The 18,486-nt window shown below is 42.7% G+C and overlaps 1 protein-coding gene across 1 annotated transcript; it reads right to left on the reverse strand.

The window, feature by feature from the left end:
• Positions 1-13,196: 13,196 nt before the first annotated feature.
• On the reverse strand, positions 13,197-14,069 carry LOC114105139 (transmembrane epididymal protein 1A-like). Its single transcript, XM_027951493.2, has one exon. The coding sequence runs from the start codon at positions 14,067-14,069 to the stop codon at positions 13,197-13,199; it is 873 nt and encodes a 290-aa protein (XP_027807294.2).
• Between the last annotated feature and the right edge of the window lie 4,417 nt (positions 14,070-18,486).

Here is an 18,486-nt window from a genome sequence, read left to right on the forward strand (position 1 = left end):
CCAAAATCCGATTATTCTCTCTGATAAGTGGATGCTGATCCATAATGGGGGAGGGCATGGGAAAAATTGAGGAACACTGATTGGGCAAAGGGATGGGAGGGAAGGAGAGGGAACGGGGGAAGGAAAGATAGTAGAATGTGATGACCATTATTACCCTAGGTACAGGTATGACTGCACCTATGGTGTGACGCTACATTGTATACAATCAGAGAAAGGAAAGTTGTGCTGCAATTGTGTACAATGAATCAAAATGCATTCTGCTGTCATATATACCTAGTTAAAATAAACAATTTTTTTTAAAAGGCAAGCATGTCAACTGTTCAGTTGCATTTTTGTGTTATTAATTTAAAAAAAACTTTTCTAGGAAGTCTGTCCTATTAAAATTAAAAGGCACAAAGGTAAAAATGTTGAAATATATTGTACATAACTATTGATATATCCAAATGAGCCAGTCCCAGTTGAGTTACTGTCAAGCCTGTTCTCTTTGTCCCCCATTTTGCTCTCAGTACCTGTCCTGCACTGACTGATACCTACAATAGCACTGCCTGGGATTTTTCTGCAAATACACTGTGTATTTAATCAAGCACCTTCCTAGCAAACTGGGAGACCCACATAGGCACCCACCCTCTCTCTCCATCCATGCACAACACACACACACACACACACACACACACACACACACACAAAGAAAAACACCAGACATTGGTCAGCCGTTTTGTTTTCTTTGTTTGTTTGGGTACTGGGGATTGAATTCAGGGACACTCAACCACTGAGCCATATTCTCAGTCCTATTTTGTATTTCTTTTAGAAACAGGTCTCACTGAGTTGCTTAGCACCTTGCTTTTGCTGAGGCTGGCTTTGAACTCTCCTTCTTCCTGCTTCAGCCTCCCAAGCTGCTAGGATTACAGGCATGCACCATCATGCCCAGCAATGTCCAGTCTTTAAAGCACCATAAGCCAGACATGTTCCAAGCATTATCTGTAATCTGAACACTTTCCTGTAGGATAAATATTATCACACCTCACTTTGAGGTTCAGATTTGAGAACTAATGTGGGTCAAGGGACCAAAGTGAATCTTATTGTATTAGAATATGTTATCTTGGAGGTTTACTGAATATGATCTTCAAGGCCTAAGAACCAGAATGCATACCTTGAATGAACATTAATATTTTGAGACAGGAAATACGATTTCTGGGGTATTTCATCATCACTTTGTTCTGTGTCACACAGAGGGAATTTTTTTGGACACTAGTCTTATCAACGCTATTCTGAGAATATTACTCTCTTAATTTTCTTTCCTCTTTGATAGTCTGTAATTTGCTTAGCATGTTATTCCTGTTTCTATTTCTTCTTATCATATAATAGTGAGCCCAGTAGGTTATTATGTATCATAACACTACTTTTAATTTCGATCTTATCCATAGGTGCTATCTTTCATTCTTCTGTATTTTTCTAAGAAGACACTTCCAATATTATCACTTTCAAATCCAAACTGGATCTCATCTACTTGGAAGACTGAGGCGGGAGGATTACAAGTCTGAGGGCAGCCTCAGCAACTTGGCAAAAGACCCTGACTTGAAATTTAAAAATTAAACAGGCTGGGGACATGGTTCAGTGGTAAAGCATCCATGGGTTCAATCCCAGCACCAGACACACACACACAAATCCAAACTGATTCACATAACCATTTAACTATTCTAGTAAAGTTGTGTGAGGTGATTTACAAGAAGAAATACATATTATTTTATTATCATTCATTTTATTTCTTTTTTTATTACAATTAGGATATGAAAGGCAACAGTCTCTGACCTGGGAGCTGGCCTGATAGCAAGGCTATGATGTTCTCCTGTTGCACGTAAACCAGTTCATAAAACGCCAATATCAGATAAGGCTACTCTGTGCTAGGGTGGCTCTAGGGAAGCACAAGAACACTCTCCAAGGATGTCTGAACATAGACAAAACGTGCATTCTCCATACCACAGAGATGGCCATGTTCTCCTGTTCTGGCTCATAGGAATAACTGCTACTTTTTTACAATTGTCACTTCAGCCTCTCTCTAAACTTCCATTCTTCTAGATAAAATGCATCCCAGTACCCAAGCATAGAACTACTCCCACAGTCCAATCCATGAAGCACTGCTTCCATGAACCTTTTCAGAGTTCCTTAATAAAAAAAACCTAAGTCCTGTGATTAGACCTTCTACAGAGATGCTCTGCATTTTCCCCACGGTGTGCATTCTCTTTCCTTGCAATGTATAGTGAACTTGTGCAGTTACGCGTGTGTTCCTGAGGGTCTTTGGCTATGAGTCAGAGAAGAGTGATGTTTTTTTCATTTATGTATGTAGGTAGATTATATTATCTATGAATTTCATTTCGAGATAATAAATGGGCCTCACAGAGCCTTTCTTATAAAAAAGGGAGTATTGAGTTTAGTAGGATCATTGATAAAAACTTTCTGATAATAACTTCACCTATGAGTACATTGTGGTGTGTTGCTGTGTTCACATGTGAAGTTCACAGGCAAATGTAGGCTGTGCATGGAGATATCACCTAAATGATTAGTTAGTGCCATTCCCACTCACAAAACTGCTCCAAACTAAATACATAGCGAACTATTCTACTTTACAGCTTAAGAAAAATGACTGGCAAGGGCCTCCTGCAAATTGATCTTGTCCTCTGGCCTTGATCCCTTTTGTCATATTGGGCACTGTTATTTGGACATTAAGTTTTGTTATTTCCATTTAGGACACTCATGTATCCCCATCATTTGCTTTTCAGATGTGTGCTTTCTTTCTGTCAGCACATCTGGTCTCTCAACCATCCTGCCAGAACTGACTGTTAAATTAAATAAGTAGACAAAAGTGTTTTTATGTGGAATGAAATTGCCACCCTTTCTTACTCTTCAAAACTTAGCAGCAGAAGAGGGAAAGGGTATTTAGGGAATTCTCAGGAGCCCCAATGATTAAGATAAATGATGTTTTATGAATGAAAAAAAGTTCAGCGGCTTGTGTAGGCATTGTTTGCCACTCCTGCGTACCTTCCAGTGGGGCATGTGGGAGGGCAGTTTGTAGAAGAACTTTTGCTTTTAATAGTGTGTGGGAGGAGATCGTTTTGATCACTAGAGCTAAAAATCAGTATATGATTTAATAAGTTCGCTGTTTATTTTCTATCCAACTATTTCCCTGCCTCAGGTTCTGGCAGGCTGGGAACTTTTTATTGTTCTCTGATGCCTCCCAAGACCCCAGAAGAAAATAAATTTGTTGCAGCATTATAGACTTAAAAAAAAAAATCTATCGATTGACATTCCTTCATCTATCCTCCTTCCTCCACATGGGACATGGGATCCTCCGAGCCCAAATGACCAGGCCACTGTGGAAGAAGGAATTACCTGCTGGGGCCCCACCGCAGAACACAGAACGCAGAACGCAGACTTCTGCACTCTCGGACTCAGCACCAAGGTGGCCAGGTGCTAAGGACAGCCGGGGCAGCAGAACAGGCGAGTACTCCTTGCGCCCCGGGCAGGAATGGAGATGTAGCGCGTTCAGAACTGCGAAAGTGGTAAATGCTCCTTCCTTGGCCCCGAGCTCCAACCAACTTGAGCTCCCTCTTCAAGGGCTCTGCGCCACCGCATCCCTGAAACCCCCTCCTGGGCTTGCGTAGGAGCTCACCGCCTCGCGGGAGGGGGCGCCAGAAGCCTACCCCCCTTTTATATTTTTAGTTGTAGATGGACACAACTTTATTTTATTTATTCCTTTTTATGTGGTTCTGAGGATTGAACCCAGTGCCTCATACGTGTGAAGCAAGCGCTCTACCACTGAGCCACAACCCCAGCCCTAGAAGCCCCTTTTTAACAGAAAGGTGGCAGAGGAGGAGTGTAAGGACATAGGTCAGTCTGGCAGAACTGAGTTCTTTCCAACTTCATGCTTTGATTACAAATTTGAAAAAACAAAAACAAGCGCATTACCGGTATCCTTTCTTTTTAGATGATAGAACAATCAAGAGTAGGGGGTGAAATGAAAAATCAAGTGTCCCTCCCACTCCCCACACCTCCAGAGCCTGTCCCAGGACATTAATTAAGGACAGGTTGATTTGCAAGACTGTGAGGTTGTTGCAACAAAGCGCATTGCATCTCAGAGATGTTCTTGGGTTCTGCGTCCTTGAAGAAGTTTCAAGAGTGAGGTTAAGGGACTGTTTCCAGGAAGGCGGGGTTGGGTGTCCTGTGCAGCAAGGGCGTTAGGTGTTATGAAAGAATTGCAAGAGGAGGGAAAAAACGCGGCTTACCAAAAACACCTTCAGCCACAAGGAACGGGAGGAGCCATCTCTGAACTCCTGTGGAAGCCTGAAGGCTGCCCACAACATTAAGTAGCAGGGGAGGGGTAGAGAAGAGAAGGGCTGGGCGAGAGACACCTGTGGGAATTCGGACAGATGCCAGGGTGAGGCTCTGAGGGGTGGGGGACCATGAAATATGGATCGTTATTCTTCCTGTGGTTCCTTTTGTATTCTTTAACAGCTCAGGAGGAGAGAGGAGGTTTGATTTCCATTTTCCATCTGGTATATGATAAGGCACTCAGTTGCCAGGGCTGATGGACTAAATTGCTAACAATATAATGTGCAGTCATCAGATAAAAAATAATGGTTGATGTGGTCCAGGAATTAATGTCTAATCCCACCTTATCAAGATACTGGTAAAATCCTTAGCTGGGTATGTCTTAGGGGGAAGTACTTCCACTTTTCATTTTTGTTTTCCATCCTCCAGTCTATTCTAAGACTTCAGGAATGCAGGGGCCCAGGAAGCAGCTTGGGCAACACTATGGGGCAATGCCAGACCAGTTCCACTTGGTCTTGAGAGCCTTTCCTTCCCAAAGTCCCAGGGATATCTTTCTCAGGGAAGTGAAGGGGGGAAATGGAGAGTAAGAAAGGAGAAAAGAATACTGGAGAATAAGAAAGGAGGCTTTGTTGGCTACTCTCTTTTTTGAGAGCAATCCAGTATTTGGTTTCTGTGTTAGAGCATGCCCCTGACTTTCCTTCCTCTTCCCTGTCTGCTCTTTCTTGGTCTGCCTTCTAAGTGCTGCTCTTCCTTTTCCCACTCAGACGTGGTGCCTCCTAGAGTTTTGTTCTGGGCCAACTTTGCACCCTCTCCTGCAGGACTGCACCCACCTTCATGGTTTTAATGGCTGTGCACTTGCTTGTGACCCCTGGACCTCCCTCTCTACCCATGCCCTTCTCTTGAATTCCAGACTTGTGCAACTAGTTGTTTTGGGGACACCTCAAATATTGTTATCTCCACCCAGAATTCATCTCTTCTCCTTTATCTTCCTATCTGGTTTTCATGATCTCCTTTCTTCTCAGTTGCCCAAACTTTGGCTGCTTCCTCTATAGAACTTCAGCGAAGGGTCTCATCAGGACCCATTGAAATCAGCTCTCTAATCCCCATACTTTTCTTGTTTCCTCTTATCTTGCCACCATCACCTATAAGCTCCTGCTTCCAGGTTTGTGCTCCCCCAGGCCTCACTCCACATGTAGCTATATTCTAAAATGGATATGTGATCAGTGCTTCAGGACAAATGCCAAATTCCTTAAATTGCCTAGAAGGACACTAACCCTGGTCTGCCTGCCTATCTTCATGGTTACTATCAAACACCAAGGTCTGATCATTTGACTTTGTTTTGCTTCTTTGAAACTGTATGTTCTCTCTGGCCTGGGGGTTTCCCCATGGTCCTTTCCTGTTGCCCAAATATTTTTCCATTCCTCTTCCTCTGGCCATGCTCATTTTTCTTTCTTTCTTTTTTTTTGGGGGGGGGTGGGGGTATCAGAGACTGAACTCGAGGGCATTTGACCACTGAGCCACATCTCCAGCCCTATTTTGTATTTTATTTAGAGACAGGGTCTCACTGAGTTAGCTTAGCACCTTGCTTTTTCTGAGGCTGGCTTTGAACTCATGATCCTCCTGCCTGAGCCTCCAGAGCTGCTGGGATTACAGGTATGTGCCACTGTGCCTGCTCCATGTTCATTCTTATGGTCCCTGTGGAGATATCCCTTTTTAAGGGAGCTTTTCCTGATTCCCTTGTCAGGCTTTGATGCCCCTCATTACAGCCCTTGGAAGACTGTAATGAGGAATGGTCTTTCTCCTCCCTCTGAACTGTAATGAGTTGAAGGCAGGGATGCTGGTATCTGGGTCACTTCATTAACAGCTCAGTATTACCAGCTCTCAGTATTACCAGCTCAGTCTTGGGTTCTTTTGCTCAATTTAAGACAGAGATCGCAATGAGGCAATACCAACTGAATGAGGCTTTATTGAGACTTATGTTTGAGCAGCAGGGAGATAGCACATGGGATTGGGTTCCCAGGCTGGCTTCCCTAAGAATGCAAGGAGTCAAGTTTATATAGACAAAAAGTAGGCTTGCCCAGGTGCACAGTCAGATGTGGTACATGATCCCAGGATTTCTGCAGATGTTTTGTCAAGTTTTTTTGTCCTCAGCTTTGGGATCTGCACCTGATAAAGCAACATGATTACATGCATTGGGTCAGTCTGCATTCAGCTGGTAAAAAGTTCTTACTACCACTGCCCTAGGAAGGTAATATTTCAGTCAAATATTGTGTGTTCAGGGTTGTGGGAAATATTTGGTGAGGCATCAGCAGCTCCTAAACCTGGTCATTGGTGGAAAAAATTTTTTGAAGTCATCTTGTGTCAAGGAGGAAACCTTGGTGGGGGAAATCAGGGCCCTCCCTGCTCTGTCTCAAATTCATTATTCTTAGGGCAATACTCTGTGCGGTCTGACATGTAATAGATAATAAATATTGAGTAACTCCTTGGGTGAATTAATGTAAGAATTCATTAAATTAGAAAAAAGACCAGCCAAATGAGAATAAGCAAAAGTTATTTATGTGAAGTTTGCTGCAACAAGGGAGTCAGCCACCATCAAAAAAGCATGCATTTTGGCAGACTAGAAGGTGGGCAGAGGAGTAGGAAAAAGGGAAGGCTTCAGGCACCCTGATTGCAACCCATTGGCATGAGGAAGCTATAGGCAGGTTAACTAGAAAAGAGCCTCCTATAGGGTTGGTTAGGGTGCCTATTTGACTTCCTTTGGTTGGTCCTAAGTTGGAAATGGTGCAAAGATTAAGAAAACTGTTAGTTATTATTAATTAAGTCCTCACTGTTTGGAACCAATTGTGGGGGTTATTGTTTGGTTTCCTAAACTTGTTGCTAGAGATGGCTAGGTGACTTTCTATAAGTCTATGACTTGTATAAGTTTTAGGTGGCAGGCTTGCTTCTGGGCTGGCTATGATTGATAAGGAGTTGGTTTTCTGGGCTGGTTGTTGCAGATTATGGGTAAGAATTCTATTTTTATGTTAGGGTTTGGTCATTATTTGTCTGTGTATTCAGTCTCTGAACTAATACTTATGGAGCATCTACTATACATCATACTCTCTATCAAGTGTTGTATACACAGTGCTTCATTTATTTCTCTTGATACCTCTGAGAGATGAATATTAATTAACTAAAACAAATTTGCACTTGAACAAGTAAGTTTGGCTTAACAGTGGCTTCCCTTTGTAATGATCTGCGACTTACTTGATGTTAAAAAATTGTAACTTAACCTAAGCATATACCCTTGTAACCAAGTAACTGAGTCTTAACCAATCATAGTACTTAAATTTAACAGCCAATCAGAGGTTGAATACTGCCAAAACATGACCATAAAAGGTAATTGCCAACTGCAACCAATTAGGTTGTTTTGGTATGTCAACTCTTTTTCTCTAGCTATAAATATAACCTGTATATGGTTCCAGGTTGCATTGTGAATCATCTTTGGTCTGGAATGCTTCCTGGTTCTAGAACCCTTTTTTCTTGCTTGAGTAAATTTTGCTAATTAACTGGTCTCCGTTTTTTTCTTTGAATAATGTTACCATCTCTGCTTAACCCTGATCAATTCCTCTTTGGAAAGTCATGCTATCCATGATTCCTTTCTTCTGAAAGTCCTTGATGCATTATGATCTCCCCTAAAAACAGGGATTCTCCTTTGGTCTAAGGTTGCCATCTTCCTGGCATGTCATTGTCCCTTTACAACTCCTTCCCACACACTAGTCTCCCAGTTCTTGATTTCTTCATCTTTAGGATCTTCACCTCTAAACCTCTTGACTGTTCACTGTTTAGTCACCAAGCATATCCTGGGCTCCTCACCATTAGGAAAGGCCTCACCTTTGTTGTAAATCCTAACATCCACCCTGTGACTGAAATAACTTCCCACCCTTTGGCTCTCCCAGATAGTAAGGGTTGGGGATGGGAGCACAAGGTAGATTTCAAAATACTTTTCAATATTTTCTAAGATGTGTAAAATGTAAAACATTAATAAAACCTTTTAAAACCCTCTAAACGTTGATTTCTTAATCTTTAAAAATAATTGCCACTTATCTGCACACCCATACCTCTCTCCCACTAGAGAGAATGTGGTGGTGGAAAGGGAGATGACCAGCTAGGAATATGTAGTTGGAGTTTATTGTTTTGGAAAGTCTCCAAAAATTATAATAAACACAGTTGATATAAATCACATCTAAGTGGCCATGTGCTGATATGCAGGGTATGGTGGTTAATTTTTTGTCAACTCTGCTAGGGCTGTGCTTCCCAGTTCTTTGGTCACACATCAGTTTAGATGTTGCTGTGAAGGTATTTTTAAAATATGTGATTAACATTTAAATTAGTGGACTTTGAGTAAGAAGATCACCCTCTATAATATTCATAAGCCTCCTGCAACCAATTGAAGATCTTTTAAAAAATTTTTTAATTAAAAATTCTTTTAAATATACATGACAATAGAATGTATTTTACATACTTGGAGTATAACTTATTCTAGTTAGGATCCCATTCTTGTGGTTATACATGATGTGGAGTTACACTGGTCATGTAATCATACATGAACATATGAAAGTGATGTCCCATTCTGCACTTCCTTCCCTTCATTCCTCTTTGTCTAATCCAAAGTACTTCCATTCTTCCCGACCCCACATCTCCCCCCTAATCCAATTGAAGATCTTGACTGATGTTCCCTGACAAAAAAAGTTCTGTTTCCAGGCTGCCTTCAGACTCAAGACTGCAACATTAACTTTTCCCTGGGTCTTGGCCAACAGGTCTTCCCTGCAGATTTTGGTCTTGCTGGTACCTTGCAATGTCATGAGCCAATTCTTTAAAGTGTCTATCTATCATCTGTCTGTCTGTCATCTGTCTGTAGGTCTGTATCTATCCATCCTATTTTCTTTGGGGAACACTGATTAATAAACTAAGCAAGGACCAGATGTGCAGACAACAACCCCTGTGCCCAGGACAAAGAAAGTGACTAGGACCAGCCAGTGTAACTCATTCCCACCTCCTCCCCTAACCACGGGTCTTTTGAGCCTCTAATTCCTAGGGTCTAGTAACACTCACTTAACAATTTTTTGTTTTGTGATGGATCCCAGGGCTTCCGTGTGTGCTAGCCAAGTGCTCTACTTCTGAGTTACATCCTCAGCCCTCCTCCATTGACATTTCTTGACTGAAGGTGATTTTCAGCCAGTGTGTGATGTCATTAACATTTTAAGCTTCTTCTTCCCAAGTTGAAGAACGAAGAACCTTAACAAACCAAACAACCAACCAACTCAAGAATGTTCTACTGGCAGGTGAGGCACCTTGAAAGTAAATCTGCATCAAGTCTCTAGAAGTGACAGAGCCAGGTTTAGTGGAGCCTAAAGCTAATACAAATTTGGAGAACTATCTTTAGGAAAAAGAATACCAAACAATCTCACTTTTGCAAATCTTCAGTGATGTGTGATCATGTGAAGACCTTCCCAGGGCTTTTAATAGGACGTGTAAACTGAGAGGACTTGAAGCTTAAGTTTCCTAAGTCTCAAGTTAATCTGGTTCTGCTTCTGGGCTTTTTGGGGTGAGTCAGAAAGAAGGGTGCTGGCCTCTCCCTGAGTTGGTGCCTGACTCCCTGAGGAGGGAGGTTGGGGCTGGCTTGGTTCCTGCTTCAGGAAGACACATTTTCCTTTCTCTAAAATCCAGTCTCAAGGAGGCCCAGGCTCTCATCTCTGGAGGCCCTCGTGGCTCTGCAGTACTAGAAAGTGAAGGCAAAGGCAGACTTGACAAATCCCAGGCTGCATGATGAAGGTATGCCCTGACGTGCAAGCACCGCCCCTCAGCTACACTTGATCATATTTTTACCAAAAATCAATTGTTCATATACAGTGGAGATCTACTTCTGGACTTCTTCATGTTCCATTGATTTATTTTTCTATATTTACATCAATAACATGTTGTTATGATTACTATATGCTATAGATTGTGTCTCCCCCCAGAAATTCATATATTGAAATCTAATCTCCAATGTTATAGTAACAAGATGGGCCCTTGGAAAATGATACAGACCCGAAGATGGAGCCTTCAAATGGATCAGTCCTCTCATAAGAAGAGGCCGAACAGCTACCTTGCACTCTTTGTGCTCTCTAAGGCTATAACAGAACATCAACAATCTATAACATGGAAGAGGGCCATAAACAGAACTGACCAAGATCACACCCCATCTCCGACTTCCAGCCTCCATTAACGTTGAGAAGTAAATTTCTGTTGTTTTTAAGTTGCTCGGTCTATGATGCAGTGTGATAACAGAATAATACACTGTAGATTTGTAAACTTTTCTACTTCTTTTTCAAAGGCTTTTTGCTGTTGTTGTTATTCAGATACTTTTCATTTCCATATGAATTTAGAATCAGTGTGTCAAATTTTATGAAATAATTTTTATGTAAGGATTGCTTTGAATATATTGTTCAGTTTATGGAGAACTGGCATCTTAACAATGCTGGGCCTTCTGACCAATGAACAAAGAATGTACCTCCACTTATTTCATTTTTAAAGATTTTTTTAACAACATTTTGCAGTTTTGGGTGCTTGAGTAACTCCCTTATTTTATCAAATTTATCCCTATTTTAATCATTGTGCCAGTTTAAGTGGTATTTTTTGGTTTTAATCTCAATCTGCATTGTAAATATATATAAATAAAAGTGATTCATGCACCCTAAAAAAAAATAAATAAAATAAAATCCAGTCTCCCTGCCCAAGCCTTGCCAGTGTGGGCTGTTGAAACTTGGCCTTCCTCTTTCCTGTCCCTTGCTTCCCTTCTCCAAAATTAACCCTTGACCAAGTCTCCAGGGACTGTGGTCTATGCCCTTGAACGCTGTTTCTTTTCTTTTCTTTTTTTTAATATTTATTTTTTAGTTGTAGTTGGACACAGCATCTTTATTTTTATGTGGGGGGCTGAGGATCAAGCCCGGAGCCTTGCACATGCTAGGCAAGTGCTCTACCGCTGAGCCACAACCCCAGCCCAGGGTGCTGTTTCTTTAGAGGGTGTCCAGTGGTATTTTCCAAGGACAGTGTGCAGCCTGCCTCTTCTTCTGCTTCTTGAAGCTCTCCATTCTTCAAGGGCACCACTTCTGGCTGCATGGGGAGAGGTGTGACTGCAGCAGCTTCATGGTGGGCATTTTCTCTATGACTCTTTCTTCACATCTCTGGCCAGCATCTCCTCCCTTCTTCACATCCCTTTATTCAGACTTCCAAATACTGTGTTGTGGGGAGCCACTCTGAAGACCCATGCCTTCCCTCCTGAAGCATTAGGCTCTGACCCATCACTACATTTCGTGGTCACCTGAGTGTTGTCTCAGCCCAGGAAGTTGAGGGCGTGTCTTCAGAAGCTACACTTACCTTTTCCTTTGTAATCCTACCCCTTTGCCCTGTTTGGGATAGAATGTTCCATAGAAACTCCCTTTGTATGTCCCCTTCTCTTACTCTGCCCTTGGATGTGGCCTTCCTAGATGTCAGTCAGCCTGCTGACAGCAGACATCACGAAGCTAGACTCAATCCCCTGAGACCTGACCCCTTGCCTTATTTGAATGGCTTCTCCCCAATAAAAGGGTTCAGCACGTGCTCGCTCTCTCTCTCTTTCCATGGACCCTTAAGGTCAGAGGAGCCATCACAGGACCCAGAGAAAAAGGTATCTCTGACTCTTGCGTGATTATTTTGTGCAGCCCAATTCACCTGGAGTGACCCTGAGTGCTTTAGTCATGAGGGACGCGACACACTGTGTCTCTGTCTCACCTAAGCTGACTCATATTATTAGAAGCAGATTGTTTTCTTTCAGATATTTCACCAAATATGTGGATTTACTTGTGTCTCATTCCAGGAGAGTTCCAACGACGGGCTAAATTTTTCTAGAAATCCCAGGGTGCAGACATCTGCAGGTTCTCTCTGAGCTCTGAGTTCTTGCATCTTCAGAACAAGGAGATCGGTGACACTGTTTCATGGCAGTCCTTCCCCCTCGGTTCCCCCCAGTTCAGATCTGGGCCTTTTCTCTGGTTTCTCCCCAAAATCATTCACACAAGGCATAATATGTGTAAGAGACTTTACTGAAGGAGTTGGAATAATAAAGTTGTTTTACATCACAGCAAAAAGAAAAAAAAACTTTAAAAAAATTACATTTAAATCATCCTAATTTTTTATAACCACCTTTGGGAATTCCTCCTTGACCTTTTTTTCCCCTCACCACTTGAGACTGTGCTAATTTGATCATCTCCGCTTCCTCCTTGCCACTGACCTCTCATCCCTTACTCTCTCAGGAGACAGAAGTAGCCTCATTTAGTTTAAGTTAAAAAAAAAAAAAGACATACAAGTTATTTATCCTGCTACATTTAATGTGAATTAAAAAAAAATAGAGAAAGGAAGAAAACATCTCACCATTGTGCAGAAACAGACCCCTCTGTCTTTCATCCACTGAAACACTTCTGCAATAGGCACACGCCTCAATCCTCCCCAGACCCCCACTCACCCTCCTTCACCTGTTTCCTATTTCCTCACTTCACATCCTCCCCTTGAATCCCAAAAGCTATTAGAGAGAAGCACTACTGCTCGTTCACACTTCATAGGTGTGCATGGCCAGGAACCATATGAATAATGGAACAGCCAAGGGACTCACCTGGGGAGAACAGAATGATAGGTAAGAAGCCATTCTTGGGGCTGAAAGGTTTATTTCAGAACAAGGAAGATGGCCCCTGGGATGGAAAGCCATACTTTAGATTCCAGGACATTTCTGTGCTATCCATGCAGTGGCCTCCCTTGAAGTTCTCATTACAATATGCATGGGAGAAAGACAGTTTCAGTACCTAGATACCTGCATCCTACAGCATGGCCTCTGCTCTGAGCTTGTCTAGCTCTCCACCATTGGATTCTGTGGGGCACGGCTGGTAACTGGGATCCAGGGTCGCTGTCCGGGAGGAGCAGTGGTGATGCCAGAGGCTGCAGAGACCATAGATGGCAGCCAGCAGAGCAGCCCCTAAGCCCAGGTGCCAGCAGAAGAAGATGGAAAGGAAAGTCATGTCCTTGGGGTTGTCTGCCTTCCAGGGTTGTCCAGAAGGAGGACTGTACATCACCACAGATAACTGCAGCATCCAAGTGCTGAGCACCATTCCCATCCAGGTCTTGAGCACCCAGAGCGGAGGCTGGTCAGGGACCCAGACCTCGATGTTGAGCACCAGGGCTACCAGGAAGGTGGGCACCAGGAACAGAACGTGCACCCGGATCTCCAGGGTGCTCTTATTCTCAAGGTGGGCTATCATCAGCAGCACCAGCACATAGAAGGCCACGGCCTCAGCGGCTCGCTCCAGCTTCCTGCTCTGCTGAGCCAGACACAGCTGGCTGACAATGTCCACCACGCCACTGAGCATGAAGAACAAGTACATGGTAATGTGGTGCCAGGCGTCCGTGAACATGAATGGCCGCTGGGGGTCCTCCCAGTCCACCATCTTCATCCGGTTTATCCCTGGTGGGTAGAAGAACTCAGTTAAGATGCCAGTGAGAGTAATCACCACCTTCACCATTCCTTCCAGTAGTACCCGCTGCCGCAGCCTGTGTCCTTGTTTTTCCCTTGGGGGAAGAGGTGGCTTGAGGACCCTCTGTCCCCGTAGCAGAGCCAGGGACACTAGCACTGAATAGTAGAGTGCGTAGAAGAGGAAGAATGCTGCAGCCAGCAGGTGCCCCTCAATGGTTCCCATGGCGTCAGTGAGTATGTAGAGGCAGACTGACAGGAGAGCAGCTGCACATGAGCTGCACTGTCACCAGCTGTTCTCACAAGCCTCTGAGCCACACAGAGAAAGAGACAGCACCCCAGGAGCCCTGCTCTGCCTCCCACACACAGAAGGAATATTCTCACTGTGTCACCTACACCACTCCCAGGGTGTGGCCTTTGTGGGCTGTGACACTTCAGCCATCGCACTGTGCTCCTTACTGAGATCTGCTGGGTCTAGGGTTTCAACCTCTGCACCTCCCTGAGGCCATCTGCTTCCCCATGCCACTTTGCCCCTTCCCTTGCTGGTCCCAGTGCTCTGGTGCTTGAGCCCCCCAGGGAGGAGAGAGCGAGAAGCAAGGGGCTCTGGCAAAGAGGCCTGGTAGGCTGACTCTCTCAGGTGGACTGTCTTTTGGTCCCAGGCATATTACATAATTTTATTTCATTTAAATTCCTCAACAACTCTGTGAGGGAGGTATTGTTCAACAGACTTTATGGGTGAAATGAAGAGAGGTGACAGGACATGCACAGGGTGGTTCATCTAGCAGCTGGCATGGTGGAATTGGGGTGTTGATCCAGGTCCACTGCCTTATGAAATAGAGTTTGTTCATAGCGGAGTTTCTGAAATCCAGCTCCAACACCTGCAGGTTACGTGACTATGGGCAAGTTACTTTGTCTTCTTGAGCCTTGGTTTCCGTGGAATTTTCCAGAGTGGAAATTATAATTACTTCACAGGTTTGCTGTGAAGATTAAATAGGATAATATATGTGAAATGTCTGAATCATAGTAAATACTCAATAAATGGTGGTGATGATTAATGATTTCACTTTTGTTATTAGTGGCATTCCTTGCTAAATTCCTATGAACCCAAAGAAGCATTTCTGTGAATGATACCAAAGCAAGAAACATAAAGAAGTAAAATAATTAATTACATCTTTAAAATGTTTATTTTTTTATTAATGAAAATTAAACATTACATTTATTTATTAAAATTAGTTAAAAAATAGATTTTAAAAGAAAAGCAAACTGTCAAATTTTATCCCATATGTAGCAAACTATTCATTTCCGTACAAAATAGAGAGCTCTTAGAAGTAAAAAAGTTAAAAATAAACACCTCAGTTAAAAAACGGCAAAGGATGTAAAATACCTAGTTATACCAAGAAAAAACAATAAATGTCAAAAAAGATGAAATTTGAGATTAAATCTGACGGGTAAGGTAATAAATAAAATCAGCATGATACCTGTTATGGACTAAATGTTCACGACACCCCAAAATTCCTGTGTTGACAGTCTAATCCCAAATGTGATGGTATTTAGAGGTAGGGTCCTCTGGGAAGCAAAAGGCTTAGATGAGATTATGAAAAGGGGACTCTCAGGATGCAGTTAGTGTTCTTATAGGAGGAGGAAGTGAGAGACTGTCTGTGAGCATGCACTGAGAAAGGCCCTGTAAGCACATGGAAAGAAGGTGGCCATCTATAACTTGGAAGAGGCACCTCACCAGAACCTGACATGTTGGCAACCTGATCTTGGACTTGTGGCGTTTAGAACTATGGGAAATTAACACCCAGTCTATGTCTACATTATTTTTTTATAGCAGCCCAAGATGACTAAGAGCATTTTGGTACTATGAAATGAGATGCTGCTGCAAATGTCTAAAATTTGGAACTGTGAGGGGTAAAAGGTAGAGTATTATGAACTGAATGTTTGTTCCCTCTCCCCTCGATTCTTATGCCAGAGTTCTATCTCCCATTAGCATTTGGAAAGTGAGGACTTCAGGAGGTAATTAGATTTAGGTAAGGTCACAAGAGTATGGTCCCATGATGGGATTAGAAGATGAGACACCAAGCTCACTTCCCCATGTGAGGACATCCTGATCTTTTTCACATGTTACAATGAACAGTATTATCTTTGCAATCAGAATCTATCTGAAAACTTGAAATCAATTATGCAATTATTTGATGCCTGGGGAAAGCCTCTGATGTGCAGGCATCAAGATGTGGCAATTTTTAGATGGTAGTTTTATTAATTTGTGTCTCTATTTTTGTTTTTCAAATATTCTACTCTGATTTTATTTTATTTTAGATAAACTTATTAACACGAAACACTTCATAAGAGCTCTTTTCAGCACCAAAGTTTATACATGTATACTTGTGTAATTATTTATGGACATATATGTGTAATATTGACAACTTTGAAAGGCACCCAAAAACACAAGACAAGTCCTATGACATAAGAAAATGCCAACCCAGAATGAACAAGTATTATCATTTGTCCTGCTGGCTTCCAGGGTTTAAAACAAAATAGATAAATTAAACCTTCAAATCTTTCTAGTCCTCCTCCCACACCTCCCTTCTTCCACATGGTAAAGGAATATCATGATTTGGTGGGGAGGCTTCCTGTCATTCCGTTTTTCTCTTTCTTTCTGTCTGTCTAATCATTTCTATGTATTGCTAGTTCTGCAGTGACAAGGAACAGAAGGAACTCTTCCTCCAGCAAGGCACTGGTCATGCCTCAATTAGAACCCATGTAAGTGGAGTTCCTTTGTAATGAAGTCAGTGCAGTTAAATAAAAAGGGGGGGGAGGGGATTCAAGAATCATGCAAAAATACAGTTGATGGGAACCATATGTCCAAGTGGCCATGTTCCAGATGAGGCGAGCGCACAGATGTGCTGGTATTAAATTCCTCCGGATTCCTATTTTGTCCACACAATAATTAAAGGTAAGCAGGACTCACCTTTATCAACCACTCCAAAACGTAGCTCTGGGTGTCTAGCATGTCTGTCTCTCCCCAGCTCACAGATCGCCATTGGCTCATCATCCACTACCCTGAATCCTCTGGCTTTCCAAAGGAGCTGGTGTTGGATAATAATCACTTATACTTGTTGACTGATAGATAAATCTCTAGCGGATGAGTTTCAGTGATATCTCACTCTGTCATTTTAAGTCTCTCAACTCCAGTTGAAGAAGGAAAATCCTGAATTTTTCTCACAGATAAAGGAATCCCGGGCCTCAGCCAGCAGGTGCTGAGGTGTGTTGGTTCTGGGGCAGGGATTCCTGAAAATAAACCGGATTCAGACCTTCTGAGCCAGTTATCCTCAAGGCTGCCCACAGGAATGATGGGGAGTTTTAAAAATAGCACCTCTGCTTGGGCTTCTCCCCTCCCCCACTCCAATGTCTGAGTTTAATTGCCCTATGCTTGGACTTGGGTTATGCCTATTCTTAAAACTCCCTAGGAACACAGAAAAGGACAAATACTGAAAGATTCCATTGGTATGAGTTACTTCGACCAGTCTAATTCAGAGGTAGAAAATAGAAGGACGGTTTCTAGGGGCTTGAGAGGAGGGTGGGGAATTATTGCTTAATGGGTAGAGAGTTTCAGTTCAGGAAGGTAAAGAGTCCTGGACAGGGATGGAGGTGAATGTCCTGAATGCCACTAAACTATGTACCTAAAAATGGATAAATCGATACATTTTGTGTTATGTATATATATTTTACCACAAAGTAAAAGTGAAAAATAGAATCTCTGAAAACCACTTTATACTATCTGAGGTCACTTGGAAGGGTGGGTCCTGCCCTCTTTCTGGAGTTGACTCCCTACTCTCCTGGGAGGCCCAGCTGGGTGATGTACTGGTTTCAACTTTTCCTGCTACTGGGGATTAAAGAAATCCACTTTTTCTTTAACGTGTGGTCTGACTCCTGCCCTTGACTGGTCCCAAAAACCTCCCTGTCCTCTTGTATCGCTTCTGCATCTAGTAACAACATTTTGGAATAGGTGGCCGAATGGCAATCTATCAGAAAGGGTTTTATTTTTTGTTCCCTGCTGATATCTGTGGCTAAAACCTCTTTCCTCCTTTCTTGTTTTCCAGACGTGGGCAGGCTTTGTTTGATTCACTCCCTAATCTGACTCATGCAGGTATAAATCACACAGGAATAATAACCAGGCAGTTAATGTCAAATAGGGATGACCACATGTCCACAGGGATGACTAGTTCTTTCATCTTCTTAATAAAATGACATGCTTATCTAGTTTGTAATCCAGATGTTAGTGGAGGTCATTCTATATTTTTGAAAGTATATATTGTTGACTCACTCAGCGCTGGTCCCTCACTCTAGAGGAAGTCCAGTGCTCTGTCCAGGGTTTCTGAACATTCCACAGCCTGGGCGTCCCCTCCACCTGGCCCAGTCTGAGTCTGCTCAGGCAAACAAACCTCACAGCAGCTGCCTTGTAACCCACTTTAGCACTGAACAGAGAGGTGACTCAGCCTCTTTCCTCTGATTGGGACTTTACCATCCAGAAAACAAAACCACATCACTTACAAAAGGCAGTTGTTCACACGGCAGGCTTATTGCATGAGTGAGGATGTTGATTAGGTCTTACATCATTCAGAAACAGAACTCTCAATTGA

The sequence above is a fragment of the Marmota flaviventris genome, chromosome 8 (assembly GCF_047511675.1).
Source record: "Marmota flaviventris isolate mMarFla1 chromosome 8, mMarFla1.hap1, whole genome shotgun sequence".
NCBI lineage: Eukaryota > Metazoa > Chordata > Mammalia > Rodentia > Sciuridae > Marmota > Marmota flaviventris.

What these genes read in the sequence shown, in the direction of transcription:
- LOC114105139 (XM_027951493.2), bottom strand. Translation starts at nt 14,069, where the DNA reads ATGGGAACCATTGAGGGGCACCTGCTGGCTGCAGCATTCTTCCTCTTC.